The sequence below is a fragment of the Stegodyphus dumicola genome, chromosome 12 (assembly GCF_044657685.1).
Source record: "Stegodyphus dumicola isolate Sdum_Otavi_A_Nest chromosome 12, ASM4465768v1".
In the NCBI taxonomy this organism is placed as follows: Eukaryota; Metazoa; Arthropoda; class Arachnida; order Araneae; family Eresidae; genus Stegodyphus; species Stegodyphus dumicola.
In genome coordinates, this window is record NC_140779.1 from 75,112,305 (window position 1) to 75,124,378 (window position 12,074).

The window sequence follows — 12,074 nt, forward strand, 5'->3', positions numbered from 1 at the left end:
CTTACTATTTTTTGCAGACTGTTATTATTACAACAATTTTATAAAAATTGAGCTTGAACTTTCGATTACATCGAAAAGAGGTTTCAGTTCTGAAGCTGCTAAAGGATCTACACAGAGAAACCATGTTTCGATGTCCATTAAACAAAAAGTGGAATTCCTGCAAAAAATGGTTAAAGGCATATATATCTGTCTCAAAATTATGCGAGGAGTCTGGCATTGGAAAGTCAACTGTATATGACATAAGAAAAAGGAACTGTTTGAATTTTTTATGGAAGCAACTTAAACAATTTACATTGAAAGAAATATTTAATAAAGCAAACAAATAAATATTAAGCTTTTTTTTTTTTTTTTTTTTTTTTTTTGTAAATTTTGATACCCTTTAGAACATGATGTTCTTTATTTCATAAAATACGATTTTATATTTTTAATTATATAATATCTGCATGCCATCTCACCAGATTTAAATTGATGATCTATTATCCGGAAAAATCCCAAATTCGGAATCGCCGAAGTCTCTACGAGTCCGAATTTCGGACTTTGTACTGTACTTTCTTTGTACTAACAGCACTAATGACAATTTCTGTAAAATAGAGTTGAACTGTTCCTAATAATTCAGCCACAAAGATTTATCATTCCATATACAGCTTCAATTACAATGCTTTTCTTTATAGGTTTTTAAAATCATAAAGAATTACTAATATTAAGTATGTTAAAACTTTCAGTTTTATATTTTCACATGTTTGTAATAAATATCTAGTATACTTATTCAAAGAATCCATGATCAGTTTTCAGTAGCACTGAAATACAGAGGAATCATGGAGCACTTATGATGACACTGACACTTCCTCATGTTATAAGAGCACACTATTCAAGTAGGGCTAACTATTTGCACCTAAACTCACATAGCACACATTTTCAGATTTTCTACTAGACATTACAATTTATAATTTAAATTATTTTAAGTTATCCTCCACACTATCAGTCTGTTAGCTGAAGTCTTCTTTGCTATTGCAACTACCTTGACCAACAATGTACAATATGAGCTACAGTTTGTGAATTGTTCATTATAATTCTTCTGGGTTATAATGAACTATAGCTTATTAAGCTTGAAAATCACATAATAGTATTCACTACAATAAGAAAGATATGCAATGTGCGCATGCAGTTTCAAATTTAGCTTATATTTTAATCAAGAAACCTAGCAGACAGCTACTGCTATTAATGAAGTCAAAAAATGATGATAATTCAATCAATAACAGCCATGCACAATTCTTGTCTCACTGATCCATAGTACATTCTTAAGTTATCAAAAAATTACTGGTTTTGGTGTCTGTTTAAGATATGAAAACTATTTCTAGAAGCTTTTTTTATACAAATTAATTTAATCCCCCCTCCCAGTGGTGTGGCCTTAGCCGACTTTGGCTTGGCAACAACTAAGGTCAGAAGTGGTAGTCACTTTATTATGGAGGCAGCTAATAGGTGGGTAACTTTTGCCTCCTATGAAGGGGACAGACAGTTACAATTATGCCTCCTCCCGGATTCAAATCCGGGCTCTTTGGCATCACAGTCGGCTTCCCTAATCACTATACCATCTGGGTGGCTATTTAAAAAATTTAGATTTAAAAATTATCTTTATAGAATTGAATCTTCAAATAAATCTTTCTACTCAATAACAAAGCTCATATACTTAAAATTTTATTAAAAAACTAGAAAATGTCATCAGTTGTGCGTCTATAATTTATCATAAATTTATAATCATTATATGTTGATAATCTAAACAGAAACTCGCCTGCAAAAGAATTCCATAATGGATATACAAAAAGCAAGAACTGGTATCTCTTGTTTTTGTATGTTCAACATTTTTTTTTTTAAGTTATTATTTTAGTTAATATTAGAACTCACTATGTACAGAAAAAATGGTGTTTCAACTCCTAGGCTTACTTAGCTCGCAACTACGAGATGAACATTAAAAGAAAGCATAAAACAGGAAAAAAAAAACAGTTTCATTAATGTCTCTAGAAAAGATTCAGTAAGTTTAAGCATTTCTTTTTCTTACATCCAAAAGGCTTAAAATTTGTTCCCTTTAAGCCTTCCCCTGAAAATATACTCCAAACTATATCTTTGCAAACATTTCCTTTTTCATCTACTGCATTCTAAACAAAGTTAATGTTTTATATTTACATATCATCATTTTCATGCCTCTTGATCTCTTAACTGGCACCCTGAAGAAAAATAATACAGCTGAATTATAAGAAATTAACATAACTGTAAAAATAACAAATTTTTTTCACATCCTGAGTGATATTATGTTCTAATATGGTGCCACATGCCCAAACTAATGGTAAAAAATTTTTAATTCGCCAGATTATGAGTACTGGAGTATGAAGTTGAAATAAATAAAACCAGCACAAATTGACCCCCCCCCCCTTTTTTTTAATTTTCCCATTCATGTAATATTGCTTTAAAAAGCAATAATGAAATTAACCTATTATATTTTTTCTATAATGTCAGTAATTTTTAATTCAAAATAACCTTAATATGATTGGTCAACTAGACATATAAAAAATGTGAGAAAATTCCATACCTGAAAATGTAATATAATTGTCCATATCAAACCAAGAGTTATGGCAGGCTTACCATCAACAATATCTGTAGCGTTAATATTAACCAATTTGATCTGAAAAAAGAAAATGAGATTTAATTATTTTATTACATGATCCTTCTAAGAGCTATTTTATGTCATATATATATATCAAATATGATATAACTAAAAAACATATTTTCAAAGTACTTTGAATTGCACAAAAAACTGTTGAATTTTACCAAAGTATGCATACAAAGAGAAAAAGTATTTTATATTAATTTATTTGTTTTAATGTATTTTAAGAGTTTTATTTCAATTATGTCAAAATATTATCCAATTGATGTTTTTTTTTTTTTTGTTGTTGTTGTTGTTTTGTTTTGTTTTGTTTCCGGAACACTATAAAAATATCCTAGTGAATTAATGCATTTAAAATTGATTCTAATAATAATTAATTATAATATACAAGCTTCTCAAATCATGAACAATTGCAGGATAAATACGAGAAAAAGAATTTTAGGCATAGTTTTTATTCAGCCTCCTGAATGTGCAAACATTTCTAATACAGAAGATAGCTCAGAAAAGAAACATGAAATTTATTTTCACATACAAAAAGCTTCTCCAGGTTTAACACTGTATGAAAGCATCTTTCAGACATTACATAGTTTTGAAGGTGATATGCCATGGAAAATCCAAAAACATACTATTATTGAATACTTTTTAAATAGATTCCAAAACAGTCTTTATACGAGGGTAAGTTGAAAAATAAGTTTCCCCTGTCGACTGTGGTCAGAGTTGTGTATGAAAGTCAAAAAATAGAATGAGACATTGAAGATATGACATACCTTTAATTTTACATAAATATAGTACACAGGTACCAAGTACATTGAGACATTTGTCATATCGCTTGATAAGCTTCAAAAAGCCCTCCAGGAAAAAATCAGGGCTTTGCATATGGAAGAAGCGTTGAATGGCTTGTTTCACTTCAGTATTGCTTCCAAAGCGCCTTCCCCCGAGATTTTTCTTCAAAGCCAGAAACAGATGGAAGTCGCTTGGTGCGAGATCAGGACTGTATGGCGGATGGTGTAGGCACTCCCAACCAAGAGTTGCAATATGGTTTTGCGTTGCCGTCGCCGAATGTGGTCTGGCATTGTCATCCAACAGCAGAACGCCAGATGTGAGAAGGCCAGGCCGCTTTTTCCGAATCGCCTCTTTCAATTTCGACAAGGTGTCACAGTAGCGCGTAGCATTGATGGTTCCAACCTCCAAAAAGTCCAGCAACAAAACTCCTTGGGCGTCCCAGAAAACTGTGAGGAACACTTTACCTGCAGAGGGAGTTGTCTTGAACTTCTTTCGGACAGGTGATGACGGATGTTTCCACTCCATAGATGCGGCCTTCGATTCTGGCGTGAAATGGTGGACCCACGTTTCATCCCCCGTCACAATCCGAAACAGAAAGTCATTGCCATCTTCATGGTAACGCACGAGATGTTCCAGGCTGATCCCCATGCGTTGTCCATTTGAAGAAAAATCTTGGGGGAAGGCGCTTTGGAAGCAATACTGAAGTGAAACAAGCCGTTCAACGCTTCTTCCATATGCAAAGCCCTGATTTTTTCCTGGAGGGCCTTTTTGAAGCTTATCAAGCGATATGACAAATGTCTCAATGTACTTGGTACCTATGTGGAAAAATAAAGGTATGTCATATCTTTAATGTCTCATTCTATTTTTTGACTTTCATACACAACTCTGACCACAGTCGACAGGGGAAACTTATTTTTCAACTTACCTACGTAATAAACAATTTCCACGGCAGTAAGTATTAACACATTGTGCAGTTTAATACAGAAAGTAAATTATGAAACTGTGTTAAAATGAGGAAAATGTTAATACATTACGTTTTTAAAATTTAAATTCATTTATTCAAAAGACACTTTCTTTTAAATTTCTCTTTACCTGGATAATTTGACACCAATAGAACTTAATTAATTGCTCCCCCCACCAACTTGCTGAACAAACTGCTCATTCCACAACTTGCTAATTTATCAAAATTCATTAGAAAATACATTTGATATGAGTTATAATTATTTTACGTTTCTCTGTTAAAATATCTTTACTAATGCTCATGTAAATTATATTATTTTTACTGTTCATTTATCATATAATTTTTTTCCTTTGATATACACAAAAACACTGTTGCCAAATTAACATTACGAGAAAATGCAGCATGAAAAATATTTGAATTTAGCGGTAATCAAGGGATGTCATAATAGTGCAATATTCACGATTTCCAAACAATTAATTCCAGAATAAGGTACCCTTTAGAGATAAAAGGCTTTATTGCTGAAGACACGTCAGTATTTATCATCATAATAAGCTCTTTCATCAGTAATGGGTACTTTATTTTGGAATTAAATCACTGGAAATCACATTACGAGAAAATGCAGCATGAAAAATATTTGAATTTAGCGGTAATCAAGAGATGCCATAATAGTGCAATATTCACGATTTCCAAATAATTAATTCCAGAATAAGGTACCCTTTAGAGATAAAAGGCTTTATTGCTGAAGACACGTCAGTATTTATCATCATAATAAGGTCTTTCATCAGTAATGGGTACTTTATTTTGAAATTAAATCACTAGAAATCACATTACGAGAAAATGCAGCATGAAAAATATTTGAATTTAGCGGTAATCAAGAGATGCCATAATAGTGCAATATTCACGATTTCCAAACAATTAATTCCAGAATAAGGTACCCTTTAGTGATAAAAGGCTTTATTGCTGAAGACACGTCAGTATTTATCATCATAATAAGGTCTTTCATCAGTAATGGGTACTTTATTTTGGAATTAAATCACTGGAAATTTTAAAGATTAGTTATTTCAGAACTTAAAAGAAAAATATCACAAACTGTTTACAAATATCACCAAAAGGAAAATGAAAATAGTGAAATTAAATGAATTTATCTACATACCCTTTTCCTTTCTAGAAACTGTAAAACTTGATTTACATTACTCAGAAAATGTGGGCGCCTCAACCTGCGTCCTTTCTCACAGTGCTAAAAATTTGAAATTTAAGTTACTTAAAATGACTCATATTGTTATCAAAAGTTTAATATTAAATGCATAGTAACAAAGCAAATGATATTATCCATACAAAAATGCATTTAATGAACATATTCCATAAAAACATGATTGCTTATGAATAAAACAACAGGTCACATAGAAACTCAGAGCATTATGATGGCATAGTATAATTCAGGTGAAAAGGTTAATAAATATAAAATATTTCTTTAGTTTGAAACTATTTTCGATAACTTCGTTCGTAATAATTCTGTGTAATAATTTACAATAATATAATTATGTATAAACGTGTTTTAATCTCGAGTTACTATCTACAATACTACTTTCCATAGAACTGCAAATTACATCAAAATGAAATTCATGATTATATTTTCCGATTATTTACGTAATAAATATGGATGCCAGCTGAACAAATTAAGACAATGGTTTTCAACATCTTTATCGCTCTATTCCCCTTCTCTCATCATACATTATGTCATTCCCTACCTCACAGTCCCTCCAAAAACTAATTAATTTTTTAAAACGAAATTAATTATCGGATTAGAACGAATGGAATTCTGAGATCTAGCCCACTGAATTCATACGAAAAAAATATGAGTAAAGATAAGGCAGGAATCAGTGATCCAGAAAACAAAACATGCCTCTTTCAAAATTATGATCTCTACACTATAGATATCTAAAATTAGTTTTTGTTCTATTATGTATCGTAGCTAACACGTTATTTTTATGTTAATTCTTTTCTTTAATTATGTTTCTTCCGTCAGTCATTACAGAATGCAAATTAAATTTAAATAGCGAACTGTGGCAATTTGACAGAAAGCTGTTTATTTCTTAAGACGTCCGTTGTCTGGATTTGGTGAGCGAATTTTACAACTGCTAGCTCGTGGACATTGAAAGTCATCTTCTGTTTTGTTCATATGTACTGGAACTTCCAATACCCCATAAAACGTATGGCTAATTTATGTTAAATTTGAGTTGTAATATAAAACACAACTTTTAATATGAATCTTTTAGTTTTTCATCTTCTATTTTGTACACATTTAAGTAGTGGAATTTCCAATATCTCACAAAAAGCAGGGCTAGTTTATGTTAAATTTTAACACTACAGATTTTAAATTTTAACATAAAACGCAGCTTTTAATATAAATCTTTTAGTTTAGTTTTAACTCTTATCTATGTTCATGAAATTCAGACCTCTAATTAACAGGAAGAAGAGAATTCTTCTCCAGAAAAGGAAGATTAAACAGGTGTAGTTTAATAACTAATAAAGTTTAATCTTAAATTTTAAGAACTTCTTTTAAAATTACATTGTTTTAAATAAAATACATCACACCTTTTTAGCTATGAATGTCAGAAATGTGCAAGAAAACCTTACCAGTCGTTCTCCAGACAAATGTTCAATAAGGGCAATAAGTTTAGCACCATCTCTCAAATCCTCGATTAAATCTTCCACTCTGAGAGGAGGTTCATGCTAAAAGAAAACAAGAAGCGTGAAGAATAATTTATTTACTATTTATTCCATTCTTTTTTAGTTTATTTTTATCCCTTGTATCGCTACTTAAAAAATAATCCATATTATAAAATGATTTTTATAATGCAAAACAAATATACCTGTGCTAAATAATGATTGGTCCAATTTGTGAACACCTTTTTCTGTACCCTTTCCTGTTCCTCTGAAAAATAAAAAATACAAATTTACTTATCTTCGTAATTCTTACGATAAACAAGAGTCAAGTATCCGAAAGGTAAGTATTAATCTAAAATATTTTTCAAACTAAGAAACAAGGCCATATTTTTAAACTCTTATTACACTGCTATAGTAATCATACATTTAAACTAACAGAAATTTATATCTCGGTAAAACAATACCTTCCATAAATTTTTTGGACCATTTTGTATGTTTCGTCACTATACTACAGTTCCTACTACAATGTGACCCTATTTCCTTGAAATCGGTTATTCATCAATTAACATCGATACCCAAATAATGGAATAAGAATTCATACTATTTTTAAATATTTCTTCTTTTCTTATACAGTTCCCTCTCCAATGAAATTCAAAATTTAATTTAAATATTTTGAAACTACATTTAACTTTTATTTAAAACGCAAAAACTGTTCAAATTTTTCGAAACAAAGAATATTCCTTTTCCCATATTTAGTCCTTAAAATAAATTATTAACTGAACTTCTCATTACACCAACAACTTTTTCTTACAGCTGGACACCTTTTTTGGGAGGAAGGGGGACAGAAAAGCCCTCTTAATATACCCCGAAATATATAGTATCAAAATAAAATAAAATAATTTAAACCATTTGAAAGTTTCCAATTATTCTGGAATGCATTTCAAAGTAAAAACTAAATGGTCGCAAAACGCACCCCTTTGAAACGATTTTCACTGCGAGATCATAGAGCAGGCAGTGAAGTACGAATCTTAAAGTTGGGCGCCTAAGCAATGCGGAAAAGACACGGAGATAAAACAATGCAAATATTATGTTTTTAAATGTTTATGTTATGTATTGAGTCTTGGGACAGAAACCTGTAAATCAAAATTAATATCACTGCATGTTGCTAACAGAGTGTTATTTAAATATGTGTTAACATTTAATAATCATTCAAAGACCAGACAAAGCTGTTTAAGTAGTAGTTAAACTAAATAACGTAACAGATTGCTAGAAAATTTCTGATCGCTTTAAAAGTTAGCGAAAACTCTTTTCACAAGAACCGTTTTCAAAATTTCATTTAAAAAATATACAAATAAAAGTATGAGAAAATATAAAATAGCGTAAAAGCTAAACAATACCATCTGGTGAAACCTTAACTAAGACCTATGTTTATGGGTGTCTGCTTTATACTTTCAAACCGGAGCTCAATCTAATCAAGTAAAATTACCATATTAACAGCATATTTGAGGAGAGTACAGTGAGAGAATGTAATACAACTAACTGGTTTATGCCCTTCTGTTATGAGCAGTATACAGCTTAATTCTCTGAAGACACGAAAATAATTTCATATATGTAAACTGAGAAAACGGTCAGCAGCGTCGGCCCTATTTAGCACAGCATTTCTTTATGAACAGAGGTTTTGTTTACTGTCTATCTACTGAAAACAAAAAGTTAAATCACATCATGAAAATATCAACCAGCCCATCTGATACCTACATTTGTTACGTTGAACTGATATCTGCACTTTAAAGGCTGAAATCCTTTAAAGGCACAATGAAAGATGATGAGATGTCTTTAAAGATGATGAGATGAAACTTTAAAGATGATGAGATTTCCTTTAAAGGCACAATCTCAAAAGATTATGCCTTTGAAGGACTGCCCTTAAAAACCAGATAGCAGTGCACAGCGCAGTATGGTGTAGTCCATAAAGTATCTGGAAAATTTAATAGCAGAAACACAAATAAAATAATTTTAATGTCTAATTTGACGAAAATTCTCAAAAGACATTTTTCCGACATTCCCCAAAAAATATTTCACATCCGAGATATTTTTGAGGATATTCTGATTAGCGAATTTATATAATCATTGAAAAATAACATTCACATATTATGTAAAACTAAAAACTCTTCTGTCAAAATAATTATCGTATTCAGTGTTTCTAAACAAACATGCAATTAATTAATTTGTTAGTACTTCAAACAGTTAAAATATTCATCTTTATATTCATTATTATATTTTTTAAGATATCGTATAGACTCATATGTCTTCTAACTGGGTTAAAAAACTTTATAATATAAGCTACATTTATTAAGAATATTTCATGCGTACTAATTTCATATTGCATACTTCCCTCTTCAAGACTTACGAATTTCCTCCTTCCCACCCCTTTACTAATTTGGAAAAAAAGAAGAGGAAAATTATGCATCATTGCTGGGAGAAGGATTGATACATAAACACAGCATTTGATTGAGCAAACTTTTGATTTCACAACATGCTTTACTTTTACTGATACATTATACATTGCTACCATAAATTAGAAATTTATAATTCGTACGCTGCACTTGTATTTGTAAACGAACGGGGAATAAGCGAGTAAACACAGCATTTGATTTTTTCCAAAATTCTGTCTCTTCAAAGAGCTTTTACGTAATCAAATGCAATATCTATCATGTTAATAATTAAAATTGGGCTCACATTCAAATTTCTAGCAAACTATTCAATTAGTTGTTCCTTGGTAACAGCATGTTTGCTGCACTTTTACATCTGGTAGCGGAATTTGTATCTGTATTTATTCCGCGAACTTTTGTCTCAGACCTTGCGACAATATTCTTTCTTTTCAATTCGAATGGAGGATGCAGTATTGTGGGTATATGTTAGCGTCTTACTTACAACGTCTTCCAATATGATAAAATATCTTGTCTAAAATGTTATTACACATTATTCAACTGTGATTCAGCTTTCAGTATATTAATCCAAGTCCAGAATAATTTTAATGCTAGAATCTTTGCTGGTTTGTGATCCCTAAATCATTACTAATCTTCTAAACTGCATTTTCTTTGACATGACGTCTTTCGCCGCGATGTTCATTAATAGCCTTTTCAATCATTAGCTCATAACGCATAAATCACTAGTAGGCCACCTCGTAAACTGTTGCAAATCGACAAGTTGTATGAATTTGGTAAAAATAGAATATGGGAGTAATTACTAATAATTTAACGCTTCGCAGCTTTAGCCGTTCGGTAATTAATTCTTTTAATGAAAAATAAATAAAGCTGTTTTTGAAATGGATGAAGGCAACTATTTTATTATTATATCCTTTTTTACAGAAGAAAGTAATCAGTTTCATTACAGATATTCAGACCGTTTAAATTAAGACTTTCAGATGCATCAGTCATTTAAAATAGGTCAAAGAACAGATCTATGTTGGACAGCTATAGATTTTGAAATCTACACCAATTAAAAAATGTTTTTTTACCTGATTTTAAATTCTACACTTGCATGTTTCTCTTACTACTAGAATATATTAGTAATACAAACAGTTTTATCAGCTCATAAAAGTAGTCGACTTAAAAGGCCATTTGAGTATTAAATGATCAAACAACTTTTCTCGAAAGATTTTCTAATCTTTCTTTCTTTTCTAATCTAGGAAAAGCATTAATAATTATTTTTTTACCTACTTACCATCACTAACTTAAGTTGAAATAATAACTGATGCACCCAAGGGCTAAAGATGAAAAGATGCCGATATGAAGACTAAACACGATATACTAAGTTAGGGGCAAAAACTTTCGAAGCACATATCAGCGATTAAGAACAAAAATAAATTAAGACTTCTAAACACATTTCTACGTAAAATTATTCTAAATTATTCAAAAATGAACAACCATTTTAATGAGACTCGAAATTTAAGCACTACTTGGAAATGGACAATTTTCTCAATGCACGCAGGACTGGGATGTTTATTTTACATAATATATAATGAAAAGTTTGTACGTATTAATTTATACACTAAAAATCATATTCTAAAACATCACTAAAATATAATATTGTTGCATGCATACGGTTCGTTATGGATTGAATGCATGCGAAACCGATGATAGTTTAATAAAATTTATTTTTCCAAAAGCCACGCTTTATAGGTCTGGAACTTTCCACAAAAGTACTCGTACAGCTCTTCTCAGATGACAGAGCACAGTCAGTAGTTACCACTTCAAACTCATAAGAATGTTAAACAGAATGAACGCAAAACGTATCTAAAGAGCGAAGCCCGCATGGACATCTTTTAATACTCAGAAGTCAACTCTGAACTAAAAAATTAACTGAATTTATGCTCTCTCCGGTGTTATATAGTTTTCCCCCGGCCGCTGAGAAATTTCCAGCACCAGCCTTTACACGAAATTACTGGAAAGCATATACGGTTGAAGTCATATATAAGGGCCGGATGCGGATACAGTTACATCCAGAATCAATTAGAAATATTGAATTACACTAACAAAGGAATAAAATGTCGCCATAAAGTTGCCAAGTTTGGAGACTTTGTCGATTTCTCGTCAAATTTGCCGACAAAGTATGCCAACTTGGAGTTAGTCGCCAAAACCATCGCTAGCTTGGATATCTAGCCAGTTTACAGAGATAGCAATTTACCTCAATGTTAAATGGACTTGCCCCTGTAACTTTATTTTTCCAACGAAGTTTCACTCTTGGGCCCTTTCATGTTGCAGTATACAAGAGATACTATAATTTTAAACACGTTTCATTAAAATTATTTAAAGTATATAAAATTCGTACAAATATAGTTTTGACGCCTATATACTATATATATTAAATAATGAGATAAAAATATTTTGTATAATACATTGAAAAATGACGTGAAAATTAATAATGTATGAGAAATAGAATATTAAATACATAAAAATATGTCGCTAAATAATGCGAAAATTTTACCTGCTAATCTCCGACTTTTGA

At 30.9% G+C, this 12,074-nt stretch overlaps 1 protein-coding gene across 7 annotated transcripts in view; it reads right to left on the bottom strand.

The window, feature by feature from the left end:
- Nucleotides 1–12,074, bottom strand: part of Msp300 (Muscle-specific protein 300 kDa) — a 513,656-nt gene that overhangs the window by 347,888 nt on the left and 153,694 nt on the right. For all 7 annotated transcript variants that reach the window (XM_085806588.1, XM_085806589.1, XM_085806592.1 and 4 more), the window contains exons 3-6: nt 7,277–7,338; nt 7,041–7,136; nt 5,557–5,640; nt 2,585–2,677 (exon numbers count right to left, since the gene is read on the bottom strand). In XM_085806588.1, coding sequence (XP_085662714.1) covers nt 2,585–2,677; nt 5,557–5,640; nt 7,041–7,136; nt 7,277–7,338 — 335 coding nt within the window. The remainder of the gene's footprint in view (nt 1–2,584; nt 2,678–5,556; nt 5,641–7,040; nt 7,137–7,276; nt 7,339–12,074) is intronic.